At 42.2% G+C, this 20706-nt stretch overlaps 1 protein-coding gene across 1 annotated transcript in view; it reads left to right on the top strand.

Moving 5' to 3' along the window:
* Positions 1–11880, top strand: part of RTKN2 (rhotekin 2) — a 138231-nt gene extending 126351 nt beyond the window's left edge. The window contains exons 13-14 of the mRNA XM_089314095.1: positions 10523–10562; positions 11340–11880. Of these exons, the coding sequence (XP_089170221.1) occupies positions 10523–10562; positions 11340–11358 (59 nt within the window). The 3' untranslated portion in view covers positions 11359–11880. The remainder of the gene's footprint in view (positions 1–10522; positions 10563–11339) is intronic.
* Positions 11881–20706: the final 8826 nt, after the last annotated feature.

Raw genomic sequence — 20706 nt, 5'->3', positions numbered from 1 at the left:
GATGCAGAGGTGAGCCTGGGAAAAGAAGAGCTTCCTTCTAGAAGGGACAGAGTTAACAGGGATGCAGGGAAAGAGAAAGGTGGTACAGCCTTCAGGGTGGAAGAAAGAACTCAGAAGCTCAAAAGTGGAAGGTCCTTGAAAAGCCTTCTGCCTTCTGAGTGCTTCTAACCCAAGAATAATCTTAGCAAAGAAAGCTCACGCTAATACATGGTGGGCATTTGGGGATTTTGTTTTTCTTCCTCAAGTCCCACATTGCATAATCTTATACAGACTGCAGGAGGAGAGGCTGGAGCTGTGGCTTAGTGGGTAAAGCTGTTGCTTGCAGTGTCACATTCATATGGCTGCTGGTTTAAGTCCCAGCTGCTCTGCTTCCGATCCAGCTCTCTGCTATGGCCTGGGAAAGCAATAGAAGATGGCCCAAGTCCTTGGGCCCCTGCACCCGTGTGGGAAACCTGGAAGAAACTCCTGGCTCCTGGCTTCAGATCTGTGCAACCATCTGGGGAGTGAACCAATGGATGGAAGACTTTCTCTCTCTGCCACTGCCTCTCTGTAACTCTGCCTTTCAAATAAATAAATAAATCTTTAAAAAAACAAACTGCAGGAGGAAAACCAGGCTAATGTTGATTTTGACTTAGATGTTCATTTATTCTCTTGCACTCGCCTGGTACCTAATACTTATTTAAGGAGCTGGCTCATGGATAAGCCTGGCTTTGAATCCTTGTGAGGCCCCGTCACCACCTACTTACTGAGCGCACTAGTCAGTGCTCACTACTCCTCCTGTAGGCCCCATATCCTGATACCAACCTGGCTCTGAACTTGAATATGATGCCAGCTGCCTGAAATCCGTGAGAGCTCTCCTCCACACCTTGTAATGGAAAGCTACATTTTGATTCATGCTGACATCCATTCACATTACAGAGATGTGTCAAGAAAAATTCTGAATTGGCTTCTTATCTCAATGGGAAGAATGTGTGATTAGTTAGTGACATCTGCTTTGGGAATGGTAGTAAGGAATATCCAACAGATGGATCAATGGAACAGAACAGGAAGCCCAGAAGGCAATCCAGGTACATATAGCCAACTCATATTTGACAAAAGTACCCAGAATATACATTGGAGAAAGGATAATCTCTTCAATAAATGGTGCTGGTTAAATTGGATATATACATGTAGAGGAATGAAATTAGAACCTTACCTCTCACCAACTATAAAAATCAACTCCAAGTGGATCAAAGATCTAAATTTAAAACCCTAGACTATGAAATTGCTGGAAGAAAATGTAAAGGAAACACTCCAAGACATTGGTGCAGGTGATGACTTCCTGGATAAGACTCCCAAAGCAAAGCAACAAGTAGCATCGTTTCAAACTCAGAAGCTTCTGCACAGCAAAGGGAATACTAGAGTGAAGAAGCATCCAATAGAATTGGAGAAAACATTAGTGAGCTACTTACCTGGCAGAGGATTAATATATCAGCAACTCGAGAAATTCTACAACAAAGAGACAGCCCATCCAGTTAAGAAATGAGCAGAGGACATGAGTAAACAGCTCTCAAAAGACAAAATATAAATGGCCAATAAATATATGAAAAAATGCTCAATATCGCTAGCCAGCAGGGAAATACAAATCAAAACCACAATTGGATATCACCTCACTGCTGTCAGAATGGCTATTATCTGGAAGAGAGTAACAAATGCTGGCACAGACGTGGAGAGAGAAAGGCAAACTCTTACATACAGTTGATGAGAATATAAAGTAGTGCAGCCACTGTGGAAAAGAGGAGGGAGACTAATTAAAAAATTAGAAAAAGACTTGCTATACGATCCAGCAATCCCACTACTGGGTACATACCCCAAAGACATGAATGTCTTGTACCAGAGAAATGCTCATACCATCATGTTTATAGCAGCAGTGATCACAGTAGCTCAAATATGGAATCAACCAAGGTGTTCATCAATGGATGAATAGGTAAAGAAAATATCACACACACACACGCACGCACAATGGAGTATTATTCAGCTACAAAAAAGAATGAAATCCTGTAATTTGCGGCAGAATGGTTAGAAGTGAAGGACATCCATGAGTGAAATAAGCCAGACACAGAAAGACAAATATCACATGTTCTCCCTTATATGTGGGAACTAAAATTTAGAAAGAAAGAAAGAGAGATGTCTGTGTGTATCAGTTTTGCTGCAAATACAGTGTTTTGTCAACGTTTGTTTTAAGTCTTCATCATACAAACTGCTAGGAATTACATACTACTATAGTTTTTTTTAAAAAAGAATATTTGATGATATGTAGATGAATCCTCCCTTGTCTTATTTCTATTATAGATATTCATTTCCTAGCCTGTATTTTGCCCTTTAAAGTTGTTTCCTCTTTGTTTCTTGCTACAACATAGCCATCTTCTTGATTGTATATATTAATCTCATATCCTGTAATCTTGCTTAAGTCTCTTATTAGTTTGTATTTGTTTTGGGATTATGTTGGATTTTCTCTATAAAGAAAAAAAATCAAAATAAAAAAATTTTTAAGAAAGCTTATTGAATCAATAAATGTGTATGCCTGTTGTCCCATTAAGAACAGGAGGGGCACAAAATTTAAAGGACTCATTTAATCCTCAAGTTCTAAGGCATCAGTGATGTGCCCTTACTAGACCCAGCTGCCTAAGCAAAGATTTGGACCAGTTTCCCATAGCGAGGAGAGAGGTTACAGGTCTTCTCGGCTCTGGAAGAAAATTCTTCTTATTTCCTATTTCATTTCTAGGAAGACTCAGTGGAAAAACAAAATTCTTCTCTTCAGTTTAATTTTATAATCATATTCTCTTTAGTTTTCTGTGGCAAAATCTCTACAACACACAATTTGTCAATTTATTTATTTATATATTTTTTTGACAGGCAGAATGGACAGAGAGAGACAGAGAGAAAGGTCTTCCTTTTGCCGTTGGTTCACGGCTGCGCTGCAGCCGGCGCACCACGCTGATCCGAAGGCAGGAGCCAGGTACTTCTCCTGGTCTCCCATGGGGTGCAGGGCCCAAGCACTTGGGCCATCCTACACTGCACTCCCTGGCCACAGGAGAGAGCTGGCCTGGAAGAGGGGCAACTGGGACAGAATCCGGCGCCACGACCGGGACTAGAACCCGGTGTGCTGGCGCCGCAAGGCGGAGGATTAGCCTAGTGAGCCGCGGCGCCGGCCATTTAATCAGTTTTAAGTGTATAGTCCAGCGGCATTAAGGAAACCATCATCACCCTCTGTCTCCAGAAAATTTTCATCTGCTGTCAATGCCATCCATCTCTAGAAACGTTCTCCTTCCCAAATTGAAAAATTGAAACATTTCTATTAAACAATAGTTCCTGTTTCCCTTCCCCTCAGCCCCTGACAATCACCATTCTACTTTCTACTTTTATAAATTTTACTATTCTGGACAACCCATATAAGAGGAATCAGTGTTTGTGCTTTATAACTGGCTCACTTCTCTTAGCCTAACATCCTCAACATCCATCTATATCGTGGCGTGTGTCAGCAGTTCCTTCTTTTTCAAGATTGAATAATATTCCATCACTCGTATGCCACATTTTGTTTACCCATTCCCCCATTGATGGATACTTGAGTGTCTTCCAGCTTTGGTTGCTATGAATAATGCTACTCTGAACATCTGTTCAAGTTCCTGCTTTCACTTCTTTTGGGTATATACACAGAAGTGCCCTTGCTAGATGATATGGTAATTCTGTGTTTAATTTTTTGAGGAACCAACATCTGCATCCTGTTTTTCATAGTGGCTGCATCTTTTTACATCTCCAGCAGCAGTGCAAGAGGATTCTTATTTTGCATCAACATTTGTTATTTTTTTTGGTGGTTGTTGTTAATACTAGTCGTGGGGGATGTAAAAGACTGTGCTGGGGCTGGCATTGTGGCACAGTGGAGTAAGCTGCTGCCTGCCATGCTGGCAACCCATATAGTGTCGGTTCAGTTTCCGCCTGCTGGAGTTCAGTTTTCTGATGGAGTGCCCTGCTAAAGAGCCTGAGAAAGCAGTGGAGGGTGATCCGAGTGGTTGGGTCTCTGCCATGCAGGTGGGAGACCTGGATGGAGGTCCCAGCTTCTAGCTTCAGCCTGTTGTGGCCAACTTGGAAGTGAATCAGTAGATGGGATGAAAGATCTCTTCCTCTGTGTCTCTCTCTCTAGCTGTAACACTGCCTTTCAAACAAACAAACAAACAAACAAACAAATATTTTTTAAAAAGACTATACCAGCTCTTCCCAAAAGGCTGTGGTAAATCCAATTCAATAAGATACTTTTTTTTTTTTCATGATCCCAATTCTGGAATTATTTTTTTCTTTTTTTTTTTAACTTTTATTTAATGAATATAAATTTCCAAAGTACGGCTTATGGATTACAATGGCTTCCCCCCCATATCGTCTCTCCCACCCGCATCCCTCCACTTTCCCACTCCCTCTCCCCTTCCATTCACATGAGGATTCATTTTCGATTCTCTTTATATACAGAAGATGAGTTTAGCATACTTTAAGATTTCAACAGTTTGCTCCCACACAAACATAAAGTGAAAAATAATAGATGATTTTTTAAATGATGATGAAATCAGATCAGACTTATTGTCATGTTTAATCCCAGTGAGAGTCAAGTTGGGAATTGATAATTTCTTCTTTTTTTTTTTTTAACAGAAGATCAGTTTAGTATACATTAAGTAAAGATTTCAACAGTTTGCACCCCCATAGAAACACAAAGTGAAATATATTGTTTGAGTACTCATTATAGCATTAAGTCTCAATGTACAGCACATTAAGGACAGAGATCCTACAATAAGATACTTTTGTAGAGTATTTTCCTTTCCCTTAATTTTTGAAGTATTGTGTTATCATTCTTTAGGTAAAACACTAGATGGAGTATATCACATTTCTTTAAAGTATGCTTAAAACTCTTTCCCCGGTAGTATTTAAGCAGACAATTCTGACAACTTTCAAGAACAGATATAAAAGGGGACTCCACTTCTGATTCCAGCTCCCTGGTAGCGTGCATCCTGGGAAGCAGCAGGCGATGGCTCAAGTAGTTTGGTCCCTGCCACCTGTGTGAGAGAGCTGGACTGAGCTCCTGGCTTTAGTTAGATTCTGCTGCAGGTATTGCAAGCATTTGAGGAGTGAACCAGCAGATGAAAGCTCTCTTTCCTTCCCCTACTCTCTGCCTTTCAAATAAATAAAATTTTAAAAAGAAGTATATATGTTGAAAATTGGAGTTACACAGAGAAGGAGAAGGCGGGAGAGAGAGAGAGAGAAAGAGAGAGAGAGAGAGAGGTCTTCCACCTGCTGGTTCATTCCCCAGATGGCTGCAATGGCCGGAGCTGTGCTGATCAGAAGCCAGGAGCCAGAAGCTTCTTCTGGGTGGATGCAGGAGCCCAAGGACTTGGGCCATCTTTTACTGCTTTTCCAGGCCACAGCAGAGAGCTGGATTGGAAGTGGAGCAGTCGGGACTCAAACTGGAGCCCATATGGGATGCTGGCACTGCAGGTGGCAGCTTTACCCACTACACCATAGCACCGGTCCCATAAATTAATAAATTTACAAAGAAGAAACACACAGATACAAAAAGTGATATTGAAATAATTCCATGTGTCACCCAAGTTCTTCCTAATGCCTGCTGCAAATGGTGCCTTTGGGAGATTTTCCGCTTGCAGGGCTCGTGGTGTTTGGTCATGGGTGGTAAACATTGACCTGCCTGTCTGCTGGAGCAGGGAGTCTCGGTTTGACCATGAACCAAGGGTTTATGGGGCGGCTTCCATACTAAGTACTAAAGGACTGGCATTTGGCAAAGATGCATCAGACATGGTCCCTGCCTGCAAGGAGAGCTGCCAGTTGGATTACATTATGGAAGACCTTTCTCTCTGTCTCTACCTCTCTCTCTAACTCTGTCTCTCTAATAAATAAATTTTTTTTAAAAAAGTGGCAGGCAAACAGTGTAGTCCAGATTATTGAGTAAAAGTAAATGCTTTGGGTCTTTTTTTAAAAAAAGATTTTATTTATTTACTTGAGAGGTAAAGTTAGAGAGAGAGGGAGAGACAGAAAGATCTTCCATCTACTGGTTCACTCCCCAAATGGTCACAATAGCCAGAGCTGGGCCAATCCAAAGCCAAGGGCTAGGAGCTTCTTCTAGGTCCCTCCCATGTGGCTACAGGGGCCCAAGCACTTGGGCCATCTTCTACTGCTTTCCCAGGCCATAGCATAGAGCTGGATTGGAAGTGGAGCAGCTGGGACTAGAACTGGCACCCTTATGGGATCTGGCACTGGCAGGTGGAGGCTTAGCCCACTACATCACAGCACCAGCCCTATGCATTTGGTCTTCCAAGGGCTATCTTGGAAGGCCACGTGCATGCAGGTGATGGAACACATTTGGGACGTTGAAGACTAGACAAATCAGAGAAAGATGTTGTATAAGAGAGTGGGAAATTTTTCTGGGAGAAGGAAAAGCCTAGGGAAAGTGAGGAGGAAATAAACCTGAGCCACTTATGGGCTTGTTATAAAATGCCCAAACAGCAGCAAGAGGATATTCAATATTATCTTGTATTCAGAGAAAGATTTTTAAGCAGAGGAGAGATGCTGTCCCACTGCTGTTCAAAAGGATTTTTTTAGTAGCAAAGTCTGAATCAGAAAGTGAAGAGGGCAGGTGGGAGGGCCTTTGTTCTCTGTGATGGGAAGCTCTAAGTTTGAGATAGACTGGCAGTGACACTAAGGGTTTCCCATCAACACTCCCCCCCCCCCTTTTCAAATACAGTATTTACTTTCTGCTCCACAGGGCATCCTGGAACCAATCCGTTTTAGAAACTGTGGGATGACTGTACTTACTTATCACTAAATACATGTAATGACAGCATGCCATTCTATTATATTCATGCACCCCGTAATAATGTTTTGATCAATAATGGAGTGCATATATGACAGTATATGCCTTATAGCTGAGGTGTGTATTGTGTTATACCATCCACGTGTGTGTAAGCGTACTCCATGTTTGCCCCATGATGAAATCACCCAACAATGTGTATCTCAGCATATACTGCTGCTCTTAGCTGATGCATGACTGCATATTTGAACAGTCTCCTACTGCTGGACATTTAGGTTATTTTCTAAGTTTTATGATATGAAACAATGATCCACTGGACATCCTCAGATATACATCTTTTTACTTTTGCAATTATTTCCTTAGTATGCGCATCCAGAAACGAAATTACTCAGACCAAAGATATGCTCTGTTTTATATTTTGGTAGGTATTTCAGTACTGCACTGCAATAGTGCCATGCCAAGATATACTTGTACTAAAATACTTGAACAAGATGCACTTGTACTGGTGGCAACTAAGAGTTCTAAAGGAGTACACATGCGGCATTCTGGTTAAGATGCTGCCTTGGATGCCTAGACTTGAATCCCGACCACTTTCAATTCCAGCTTCCTGTTAATGCGCATTCTGGGAGGTAGCAGATGACAGCTGAAATACCTGCATCCCTGCCAGCTCTATGAGAGACCTGGGTTGAGTTCCAGGCTCCTGGCTTCAGCCTGGCCCAGCCTCAGCTGTTGCAAGCATTTGAGGGAATGAACCAGCAGATGGATGATCTCCCCCTGTTTCTGTTTCTCTCTTTCTTGTCTCTCTGCCATTCAAGCAAATAAGTAAGTAAGTAAATAAGTAAATAAACAATTTGAAAGAGTTCAAAGAGACTGGTTTCATGTGGAATGACTTGATTTCCCAGCAAGACCTTTAGTACTAATGATGATAGAAAGGACTCTTAATAGACCAGGCTAAGTATTTATTGAACAATGTGTAAGACATATCATTACTTCTATTTTGTAGCTGAGAAATGTGATGCTCTGAGAAGTTAGATGAGTTACCCAAGTTTACCTGGTCAGGAAGTAACAGTTGTGAATGGTGGAGACTCTCTTTAACCAAACTAGTTGAGCTCCTCTGAGTCCTCTTCAAGACTAGGTCTTCCTCTTGGGACTCTGTCTTTGGCCCATTTAGTACAGTTGTAGCAAGAATGGTGTGTGGGTGTGGGGGGCTGGGATGGGGTGGGTGAGGTGACGCTGTGATGTACCAAGTTAAGCAACTGGTTGTTGTGCCAGCATCCCAAATGGGCAGCGGGTTGAGCACTGGCTGCTCCAGCTCCCTGCTAACACATCCAGGAAAGCAGTGGAAGATGACCCAAGTGCTTAGGCCCCTGTACCCACATGGGACACCCAGATGAAGTCCTGGCTCCTGGCTCTGGTATGGCCCAGCCCTGGCCATTGTAGTCATTTGGGGAGTGAACCTGCAAATGGAACATCTTTCTCTCTGCCTCTGCATCTTCTTCTCTTCCTGTAATTCTGCCTTTAAGACAGATAAATTTTAAAAAAGAAAAAGTGACTATATAAAGGAAAAGAATGTTGCTGGGTCATCTTAGCAAACGTCCTCACCCTTGATATTCAGTCAAGGTCAGTTTAGCCAGAATTTCCCTTGCCCTTGTTTTCTCTTAGATGCTTTACTTTCAGATGTGAACTCTAAGGTGTTTGCTCTTAGTGATTTTTCCATCCACTCTTCCCCATCATGTCCCTTGTCTGTCAATCTCCCTTTGTCCTTGTATTTAGAGTCGAACCCAATCTCTCCCCTTTACCTCAAAATTTCACTGTAGCACCTTCCTGGCTTTAAGACATGATATGAATAATATTTTTCTTTAGCAAGGATTTAAATGCAGTTCTGTCTGACTTCATAGCCATTGTTATGGTCTTGAACCTTTTTGACAGAAGATTTCTAAGATTTTTTTGAATTTAAACTCCAATAAAACCACAATTATAATTTTTAAAAAACCAAATTATATGCATGAAAGGGGAACAACTTAATGGTTAAAAGAAGTTAATGTAGGGGCTGGCATTGTGGTATAGCTGGTTAAACCACTGCCTGCAATGCTCATATCCCATGTTGGCACTGGTTCGAGTCCTGGCCACTCCACTTCTCATCCAGCTTCCTGCTAACGTGCCTTGGAAATCAGCAGAAGATGGCCCAAGTTCTTGGGCCCCTGCATCCCACTGGGAGACTTGGATGAAGCTCCCTGGCCATTGCAGTCGTTTGTGGAGTGTACCAGAGGATGGAAGATCTCTCTCTCTTTCTCTCACTCTCTATATCTATAACTCTGCCTTTCAAATAAATAAGCAATTAAAAAATTAAAAAAGAAGGGAATGGTATCAAAGTGTCTGGCTCCAAATCCCAGCCCTACCACTCACAAGCTAGGCAAACCACTCACCTGGTTGTGGCTCTGTTGCTTCCTCAGTAAAATGGAGGTAATGACAGTGTTTACCTCATGGAGTTGTCATGAAATTAAATGTGAGCACTTTGTACAATGTTTGAGTACATAGCAGTCACTATTAAGCATTCACTATAATTGCTATCCCAGAAATATATTGCATTTGTTACAAAGAATACCATTCCTCCCAGAGTGAATGGTTTTTTTAAAAAGTAAATAAACTAGAAGTGCCTTATTTTCTGGCTGCCTTCCTTAAGCAGCTGCTGGACTCTTCATACTCTCCTTTGGCCACTGCAAGGCTTGCCTGTACCTATGTGGATGGTTCTAGTGGGCTAAGATTACCCACATTAGTATGCCATAATGGACTCAGGTTCTTGACTAAGAACAAGGAAGCTCAAAAAAATGTGTTTGCAGTGAGGGTAAATCTGAGCATCCAGGCAAAGAATCAGGCGTGACTCCTACAGGGAGAGAAGACAGATTGGCTCCTAGTTTTGAATGAGCTCAAAGTTTCCATCTTGTTGGGCTTTCCCCAGCCCTTCTATTTTTGTGTAGTTCCTTCACCCTCAGTCATGCTGCATTCCATTACTTACTTGTATTTTCTTCTGCACAGCTCCCTTCATTTTCAAAAATTATTCAATTTCTTTCTTTGCTCATTTATTGTCTTCTCATCAAAATATAGGATGTCACCTATTTCATTCATGGTAAAAATTCCAACTGGTCAACTAATGCCTGGTACAGGGTAGATGTTCCCTAGACACTTACGGCATGAATGAGCTGTTGAATGTTTCCTCCTCTGCTCCAGTTACTGTAAGAAACTAGTCAGCAGGAGAGAATGAACTCAAGAGCTTATGTAACTCACTCTTGTCCTTTCTCCTTTGCCCTTCCACACACTCCCGTTTTGCAGACAAGGAAACGACATCTCAGAAAGATTAGGAGACTATGTAAGAACACACGTAGGGCAGGACTGAGAGCTCCCCACTCTATTCTGCACCCATGATGCTTCATCCTTTGGAAGACAATGGAAGAACAAAGGAATTTTCTTTGTGGGTCAGTGGGTTAGAAATTTGAGAAACCAAGCTCCATCATCTCCCCTGGAGAGTTGGAACAAGTTATATCCGCCTTATATGGTTTGAAGTAGTTTTGATCTTTGAAAGGGGTGGGGGGTGGGAAGGAGAATGAGAAGGAGGGAAAGAAAAGCAGAAAAGGCAGGAAGAAGAGGAAGGAAATGCTAATGAGGGTGTTTCCTTTTCAGCATTGAGAATTCTCTGGAGGAGCCACAGTCCTGCACTAAGGTATGTCTTCTTTCAAGATTCGCCTGGCCACAATTCCATTTGCCCTGAGGTTTCCATGGGAGATTAGATTTCAGTTCTGTTTCAAGAGGCAACATGATTTGCCCATGCCTCTTTTTGCTGGGATTGGCATTCCAGTTAAGCTTCACTTCCTCAATGTCCTTTTACATTCTCAACAAAAGATTTATCAGATATTTATTGAGCTGGGACGATTATATACAGTTACTTTCACTTCCTCTTTTTATGGAGACCTCAAACATCTGTTTGAGTAGCTGTCTTGGCCCCATTTTTTACTTATGGAGATAGAAACTCGGGAAAGTTAAGTAATAATTTACTCTGGTATACAAGCCGCAGCACTGGAACATGAAGCCAAATCCTTCAATTCCAGGGCCAATGCTCTTTCCACTGTATCAAGAGCTACTTCCTCTTAAGTCCAGGTGAATCAGTTAATAATGGATTTGGCTGCAAATAACAGAACATCAAATTAGTAGCAGCTTAAACAAATGGGAGGCTTATTTTTCTCACTTAATGACAAATCCATACGTGGATTATCAGGGCTGGTACAGCAGCCTAAAGATGACAGATGTTCTGTATTCCACTCTGCCTTCCTTAGCATGCTGGCTTCACGCTTGTGCCTATTGCCACTGGTTGTAGAATGGCTACTCCTCCTACTGCCTCCCAGCCTCCCAGCAACATCCCCAAAAGAAAACAAAAGTAGAAGGGGGAAACAGCAAAAGGAACAAGCCAACTGACTCCATCCTTTTTACAAATCTTCTCTAGGAGCCTGCTGCATGGATAAAGAAGAAATTAGTTGGAGTTTGAGTCACTCCCCCAACATCTGCTCCGTCACAAACTCTTGGCTGAAATTCTTTAGTTGTCTACTTTCCTTTGACTGCTTAATTGTTTTCTGAGGCTTCTCAGAAGCATTAAACATTTCTCTAAGTGTAGAGGTTGTATTTTAAAATCTCTTGTACCCAGCATAGTTCTAAGCACAGACCTGGTCCCAGAGAACGACTGGGACAGATTTATTGGACAGAGCCACCTTCCCAGGAAGGAACTGGGAGAGGGAGAGTCTCAGAAATGGATGATGAGGCAGAGAAGAGCCAATCAGTATGATAGAACATGTTCCTGGCATCCTGGATTCCAGCTGAAGGCAACTGCATGGTGAGGCCACTGGAGCATGCACGCCTGCCAATAAAAAGGTCAAATGGGTGTGAGCCATCTTCTGCCCCACTCAGCGGAAGGGAAGAAAAGACATGAGGTGAACCTGTATCTGGTTTTGTCATCTTGCTCAATTTTATCTATAGAGAGGAAATGCTTGCATAAATCATAACGACATTCTTTTTAAAGCCTGATTTCCTTTCATTTATTTTAACTCTGTTGATGCTGAAGCCAAGCTCATGGATGGCTGTGTATGGGAGAACCATTATTATGGGAAGCCAGTGGGGAGTCTGCAAGGTGCTGCAAATTCCCTTCCTCTACAAATAGCTCCTCCTGTGACCCCAGCAGTGTCAGAGACGCCACCACTTGAGCTTTATTGCTTTTGGTCAAAAGCTTCCTGGGATCTTTTTCCTTATTCCTTCTCCTCCCCACTTCTACTTTTTTTAACTAAACATTTAAGGAAGGAAAAAAGTCTATCATCCCACTATCCAAGTAATTCATATTCCTATTTTAATAAATGAAAGTATCTTATCTATATATTTTAAATGTTCTAATTATAGAACAAAGTATAAAGTGAAACATGAGAGGCTTCATCCATTAGCTCTCTGCCTCTGCCCAAGGTTGGCACAGATATTTCTTTGATCGCTTTCCGTAGGCTTGTTTATATCTATATCCACTTGCATGTGTATCCATTTATCTATTATCTATCTGTCTGTCATTTATCATCCCCCTATTATGGATATGTGTACGTGTATGTGTATATATCCATCATCTGTCCATCTATCATCTCATCTCATCTCATCCATTCCTATAAAACTGACACAAAAGGAATGATGCTGGACACATAGTCTTCTATACCTCTTTTCCCTATCTCTGTACACACAAAATTACCTCGTTCTTTTTCATAGCTGCATAATAACCCAACCTATGGGAGCACTATTCTTTATGTAACTAATGCCTTATTGGTAGGTTGCTTAATTTTTTCTTTTACAAATAATATCACTATGTACACACATGTACATATCTCTCGGCCAATATCTATAGGTATATTTATATAGATAAATTCCTAGCAGAGCAATTGCTATGTAAAATAATATGTACATTTAAAATTTGATACATTTTGCAGTTTCCTTCTAGAAATGAACCAGTCTGCCACACACTGTCTCGGTTCAGTGTAACAGTGCTGTCCTCTCTGTAGCCTTCTCAGAATACAGCCTCATCACTGTAGTTTCTCACAACTGGAGCTACAAAATAAGGCTGTTGTTGCTTTTTAATTTGCATTTCTTTATTTTTGAGTAATATTGAGCATATTTTCATATATACTGACTACTCCTTATTTTTACTTTTTGGTAATTATACTGAAATACTTTGTCCACTTTCCCCTTGTTGGATTACTCATCAGTTCTCAATTTTATTTGCATGAACTTTTTGAAAAATGAAAAAGTCACATCAGTTGTAAATATTCTACCAATTTGTCATTTCTCTTGGCTTATAGCATATTTTACCTCACCTCCATCACAATTTTTATATAGTTAAATATATCAATTATTTCCTTTAAAGATTCAGGGTTTTGAGAGCTTCTTAAAAGGGGCTTATTGATTCCAGAAGCATAAACTCAGCCATTTATTCTTCTAGAAATTTTACAGGTTTTTTTTTTTTACATTTAAGTATTTGATCTATCTGTAATTGATGCTAATGTAATAAGTGAAGTAGAGTTTCAGCTTTTTTTTTTTCTTTCTCTAAACGTCTAGTTGATCCAACACCTTTCATTGATTAACCACCTTTTCCACACTGTTTTAAAGTATCATCATTCCATATGTTAAACTCATGTGAATTTGTTTTATGACTTGTTTATATCATACATAGCATCATTATTACTCATGACCTCTTTTTCTCTAATACCAAACTATTTTAATTATTGTAGCTTTGAAATAATTTTAGTATCAAAGTGGGCTAGTTCTTCATATTTTTCATATTCAACAATTTTTCAGATGAATCAAGTGAACTTTAATATAATTTCACTTCAACTGAGATTTCATTTGATTTGTAAATTAATTTAGGAGAAAATTATATCTTCCCATTAAAGACCTCAGTTTCTCGTTCAATATAAATCATTTTCAGGTCTGTTCACAGACTATTAAAGTGCTTTAATAAAGATTCTGAAAATTAGTTACAACGTTTATCCCTAGAATTCTTTTCTGGTTGCTATTCTAAATGAAATATTTTCGTTTACCACAATTCCTAGCAAGTTATGGTTCAGGAAATGTTATTGGCTTTATGCACTCACATTTGCTTGCAACTCATCTCTTCCTTGAATTCTTTTTGTTTTTTATTGCTTTCCAACTGGTTGTCTTAGGTTTTCTGGGCCTAGCATTATCTTGGAGAATACAAATGCTCCTGTAAGGAGTACTATTTGCCTGATCATGTATTCAACTACTATTTGACTCGTTCTGTTTTATGAGTACGTGTGGTTGTACTCCAGCTGTCAGTCAGCCCAGAAAGTCAGTGCTTCTCATACTTTCCTACTTAGGTATTTCCCCCAAAAGTCCTGCTTTCCACCCTACCACAGCCCCTCGTGCTCTCTCAGTTCCCAGAACACCCGTGCTCACTCTTGTTTGTGAAATTTCAAACTTCAAATCTCCCTATTCATCACTTCCCAGATCTCGACTTAGAAGTCACTTCCTTCAAAAAGCCTTCCCCAAGTCCAAGTTGAAGTTACCATCCCCCTTGCCCTATGCTCCCGTGGCTCTGTGGTGGTCTCTATTGGAACACTGCCTACAGGTGGAAGAACTGCTTTGTTGTGGGCTTTCCCCTCTGGACTTCAAGACCCAGGAGCAGCAGAGACGCTGCCTTTCTCATGGCTGACACTGGAACTCTCATTCTGCCCGGCACAGTGCGGGCGCCCAAGGAGTGTTTGTGGAATGGCAGCCTACAGCAGCTTGCTGCAAATTTGATTATTTTTAATTATTATTTGATTATTTTTCATTTTAAACTAAAACTCAGATGAATTTAGCCTACTATTATGTAATATGCCTGTATTATTTTTTAATACAAAAATAATGTTGCTTTTTAATGACCCAGTAAATTAACATGACAGAGGATGGTCATGGTTTTTGCATGCTTTTGTGAACTGCTAGTGAATTAAACTCTCCATCTGTAACTTAAAAGATTCACATTGATTTAGTCTCTCAAAGAAATTTTGTTATTGCTACGGATCAACTGTTGGTGTTCCCTCACAATTCCTATGTTGAAATACAGTGTGCAGTGTGATGGTATTAGGAGGTGGGATCTTTGGGAGATAATTAGGGCCTGAGGGTGAGCTCTCAGGAGTGGGATTAGTGCCCTTCTAGGAGAGAGAGATGGAGTGAGAACATAACCATAGCATGACTGTCTGCCCAGTAGGAAGCTGACTCCACCTGACACTGACTCTGCCAACATCTCAATCCTGGGCTTCCCAGTCTTAAGAACTGTGAGGAATAAACAATTGCTTTGTAAGACACCACTCTAGGGTATTTTTTTTTACATTGTCCCAAACTGATGAAGATGATTATAGATGAGAATTTTTTTCCCCAAGTGATTGCATGGGGTTCAACATACTCTACTTTGAAATACGTGCACACATTTAATCATTCTCACTTTTCTGTGGGTTCCTCTAGGTCACCCCATGTGCCAAGGTACTGACAGGAATCTCTAGGGGGTGGGGCTACAGCCAGCACAGGAAACGACCCAGCACAAGACAGACCACACACAGCGGTGTGGCAATATGGCCGGAGGATTTCATCAGTTAAAATGGACTTCCCAAAGTTTGGATGATAGACTCAGAGACATTGGAAAAAAATCAGGGGGAGGGATGGAGAGAGCCCCAGAGGACCGTGTGCAGGCCTCACCCCACCCACAGCAGAGGGCTGGCAGGGCCGGTGTAATTCAGTCCAGGGCAGAGGCTGGATGTGTGATGCTGTGTCTTGTGTTCAAAATCGCGGGGCTGACACTAGTTGGGCAAGTTGTTTAGACTTTCCAAGGCTAAGTTTCCTCATCTATAAGGAATTTTTAAAAAATTAATTAATTTGGAAGGCAGAGTTACAGAGAGAGGGGGACACACACACACACACACCCCCAGGGGGAGACACACATACACACACACACACACACGGGGTGGGAGGAGTGGGAGAGCGACAGAGAGAGAAAGAGAGGGAAAGAGAGATTTTCCATCTACTGGTTCACTCCCCAAATCCCAAATGGCAACAGCCTGGGCCAGGCCGGGCCAGGCCAAAGCCAGGAGCCTGGAACTCCATCTGTGTCTGCTGTGTGGGTGGCAGGAACCCAAACACCCAGACCATCTTCTGCGGCTCTCTCAGGCACATTAGCAGGGAGCTGGATCAGAAATGGAGCACCTGGAACTTCCACCTTCACTCACATGGGATGCCAGCATTGGCAGGCAGTGGCTTAACCCACTGCACCACAATGCCAGCCCCTTTAAGGGGTTCTAATGGAAACATAAAATAATGCGTATGAAGCACTTGGTGCCTTATTTGTACTACAGCAAAGGATCCACAGTTATTACTATTACAGGTCATAGACTCAGCATTCCAAAAGCCCAGTTTTCATTTCCAAGCACTGATTCTCTAGACCTGAGCTAGTAACTGATTTAAGAAGATTCCCAAATTCCCACGTAGTTTGCCCTCTGTAGAATATCCTGCATTAAATCAAGCTTTGCTTACTCCCAGAATATTTTTTAGTGTGCACACATGGATGTAGCGCCCTCAGGAATTTGGCACTGTGTTCCAAGTGGGGGATCAGGGGAAGGGTCCCACTCACTGCTCAAGGTCTAAAGGAGCCAGTAGGACATTCTTCTTCTATATAGCAAGTTATCCTTCCTTTGGGGGACTCTGTGAAATAGAAGAGATTATGGACTGAGATGACTGAATTCCAGCTTGGCCCTAAATGCTCCAGATAATGCTTGACAAGGCAGTCAGCCTCTTTAAGCTTCAGCTTTTTCCTATCTATCAAGAAGGCTTAATAACATAACTTCAGAGGGTTGCTCCAAGTGGTAACATTCAGCAGTTCAGGGTGTATATAAGAACACTTCAAAAAGTTCAGAGAAAATGGAATTTAAAAGCTAAGTTTATTTTGGTTCATAAACATTTTGAAATCATACATACACAAAATCTTCAAAAAGTTCATGGAAAATATATATTATGAAAATGCATTATGGAAAGACTATGCATGGATTTCTTTTATTTTTTTTTTCTTTTGCTTATTTGAAAGGCAGAGTTACAAAGAGAGGGAAAGGAAGATCTTTCATTCGTTGGTTCACTTCCCAAATAGCCATGATGATTGGGGCTGGGCCAGGCCAAAGCTAGGATCCAGGAACTGCATCTGGGTCTCCCATGTGAGTGGCAGGGGCCCAAGTACTTCTTGGCCATCTTCTGATTTCCCAGGTATATTAGCAGAGAGCTGGATAGGAAGTGGAACAGCTGGGACTTGAACCAGCGTGCATAGGATGCTTTCATCACAGTCTATTGCTTAATCCACTGCACCACAGCTCCAACACCAATACACTTACCTTTTAATTCCATTTTCTATGAATGATATAAAGCACACACTCAGGCATACATATACATGCAACTCATGTGCACATACAATTTAGAGTAAGAACTGTAAGTGAATTCTCCTTGCTCATGCAAGCAAGACCCATTCCTTTGCAGCCTCAGTTTCTTGGGAGGAAGGCTGCAAACCCCCTCCTCCTGGTCCTCCCCTCTGAACAGGCCTATTTGTTGCCCCATGCAGAGCAGGGCCCTTTTCCTACCTGGATGAAAAGCCTAGCTTGGAAGTCCTTCTAGTCATGTTCTTGAAAACTGCAAAGTTAGCCCGCAAAAGCAAACAATGGTATGCCTCCTCAACCCAGGCCTGGCTCTAATAGTGCCTTCCCAGCCCCACCTGCTTTGAAGTCAAGGGCTGGCCTGCTACTAAGAGGTGGGAAGGGTAGGGCTAAGATGCAAAGTAACCCACTCTCTGGGGCTTATGTGCCCTTGCAATGAAACTCCAGGAGAAAATGAATCTAACAAGCAGATAAAACAGAGTCTAAAACAAAGGACAGAGTCACTATTACAGGACCTGAAGACTTGAAACAGTGGAATTCTAGATGGCCATGCATGTGGAACCTCAGATGGAAGCAGTTTCTGCAAGCTGGCACGTGTCCCCCTCAAGGGGCCACCTCCTTCTGGAACTCTGCCTTGATTTCTGTTCCCTACTCCACCCCTACTCGGCTTGAAGAAGCCAGAGTGGCTGTCGTCCCATATCTGCTAATACAAGTTAGGGTCTTTTCTTCTGGGGAAGGGAATGAGAGGCGTTAGATTAATAGGCAGACAGGTTGGTCCCAGTGGAAACTTAGGGTGCAAAATGTTTTTTTTCTTCCAAAAGTTATCTTTAGAAAGGCCAAGCTCCTGCCCCACTCCTTGGGAGCCTCCAACCTTATCATGAGCATAGCAAGGGATTGGTGACTCCACTCTTCTGAGCTCCCAGTCTACTGTAAAACAAATTAGGTACCCCAAACTTCTGATGGCAAGCCAGACAGGGTAAAAAGGTTACAAATCAGATCTTTTGATGGTTTGTCCCTGCTTTGTACTGATTGACAGTTTCTTCCCCAAGATTGTGCTTAAAAACCCAGTACCACCAGCCCCTTTGGGTTTTACCTCTCTTGGAGCTTCCTCCTGGCCAGGAGATCTCTGACTTAAATAAATCTTGCTGTTAAATACTTCTTGCTTTCTCTCCGCCTTGTTTGCTTGGAAATTCTTCTATGTGAGACAAAGCACAGAGGTAATCTTTTCTCTGCTGCCATTTCACCTGTAACACTATCTATAAATAGAATTAAATGTTTTAAGATCTTTTATACTGCACTTCACTTACAAATTTAACATTGGCCAGCACCACGGCTCACTAGGCTAATCCTCCACCTTGCGGCGCCGGCATACCGGGTTCTAGTCCTGGTCGAGGCGCCAGATTCTGTCCCGGTTGCCCCTCTTCCAGGCCAGCTCCCTGCTGTGGCCCGGGAGTGCAGTGGAGGATGGCCCAAGTGCTTGGGCCCTGCACCCCATGGGAGACCAGGAGAAGCATCTGGCTCCTGTCATCGGATCAGCGTGGTGCGCCAGCCGCAGAGGCCATTGGGGGGTGAACCAACGGCAAAGGAAGACCTTTCTCTTGTCTCTGTCTCTCACTGTCCACTTTGCCTGTCAAAAAAAAAAAAAAAAGGCCGGCGCCGTGGCTCAATAGGCTAATCCTTTGCCTTGCGGCGCCGGCATACCGGGTTCTAGTCTCGGTCGGGGCACCGGATTCCGTCCGGTTGCCCCTCTTCCAGGCCAGCTCTCTGCTGTGGCCCGGGAGTGCAGTGGAGGATGGCCCAAGTGCTTGGGCCCTGCACCCCATGGGAGACTAGGATAAGTACCTGGCTCCTGCCTTCGGATCAGCGCGGCCCACCAGCCGTGGCGGCCATTGGAGGGTGAACCAACGGCAAAGGAAGACCTTTCTCTCTGTCTCTCTCTCTCTCACTGTCCACTCTGCCTGTCAAAAAAGAAAAAAAAATTTAACGTCGATTTGATTTTAGTAAATAATTGTTGACAATAAATAAAACCCTACTGAACATTAAAAAAAAAAGAGAGAAACTCCAGGAATCAAGTCCTCGTCCTTGTCTGCATTAGGCAGCTAGGAATAAGTCCCACCAGCCCTGCAGGTAGACGGCAGGTGAGTCTGAAGGATGGAGAGTAGTCCAAGTCCTGTTAACACAGGTGGACGCATCTTGGTGTGAACACCCAGGAGCCCGTGCGGTGAGCTGTCTCATAGTGATCGTGAGCAGAGATTTTGGAATAAGATTCACTGGGGTCAAACTTGGTCTTTCCCACCCACTTCCCCAGGTGGGGGCGGGGTTGGCGGTGCACTTAGTCTGCTTTTACTTGCTGTGAAGTGAGGATAATAACAGTGCAGTACCTATCACTAGAGGATTTTGTGAGAATGACATGGGCTAATGCTCTTGAAGTTCTTTGCAAGCCGCTGACATACAGTAGGGACTTGACACTTTCTGTGTGAATGGTGCCTCCTGCAGTTGTGCAGGGCAGCAATCCCAAACATCAGCAACAATAACGTTAGCTGCGCGCAACTTTGCTGCTGATTGAATGTTTTTATGTGACAACACCACCGAGAGGAGACCAGGCAGGGGTTATTAACACCCACGTCACAGATGAGTTAACTGAGGCTTGTCCTTAATCCATGTGCAGCACAACAAATCAATTAGTCTGCTTTATAAAGTAAGAACAATTTCAAATATATGAAAATATTTCATAATCTGCCATTATATTCTTTCCATCTAAATTCAATAAATATTAACAGTTTGCCATTTTGCTCCAGATTGTAAAAGAAATAAAATATTACAGTGAAAGGCCACCTCCTCCCCAGTCAGATTCTCCTTCCTCTCTTCTGGAAATAACTGTTTGGTGTGCTGCCTTTATGTACCTTAGTGAATGTTTTTAATAATTAAGTATTGTACTGAACCTTTTTATAACATGTTTTCATACTTAGCATTAACCTGTTGATGTTTCAGTTCCTGCCTAGTATTCCATTGACCTAGACAACCATTCTGCATCGATGAACATGCGCGTTGTTTTGTGTCTGCATTGCTGCGTGTGATGAGAATAAAGCCAGCAGCAAGCATCCTCTTACTCCCAACACAAGTGTGAGTGTTCTCAGAATATACCTGGAAACATTCCTGCTGAGTCTATAGCAGGCAGTAGGCACATCTGCAGCCTTACTGGGTTTTGCCAAATCGCTTTCCAAAATTATTTTATTAGATTTATTCATAGGTACATTTTGGTTTTATTACTTTCATGAATGGAAACTTTTTTAAAGTATCATTTCTATTGCTGCTGCTAGATAAAAATGTTACAGACTTTGGTATTTTAATCTTATATTCCACAAATGTGCTGAGCTCTCATGTTCA

The sequence above is a fragment of the Oryctolagus cuniculus genome, chromosome 15 (assembly GCF_051225735.1).
Source record: "Oryctolagus cuniculus isolate XC-2025 breed Fujian yellow rabbit chromosome 15, ASM5122573v1, whole genome shotgun sequence".
Classification (NCBI taxonomy): domain Eukaryota; kingdom Metazoa; phylum Chordata; class Mammalia; order Lagomorpha; family Leporidae; genus Oryctolagus; species Oryctolagus cuniculus.
The sequence above is the reverse complement of the archived record's forward strand: the minus strand, read 5'-3'. Positions and strand labels throughout refer to the sequence as shown.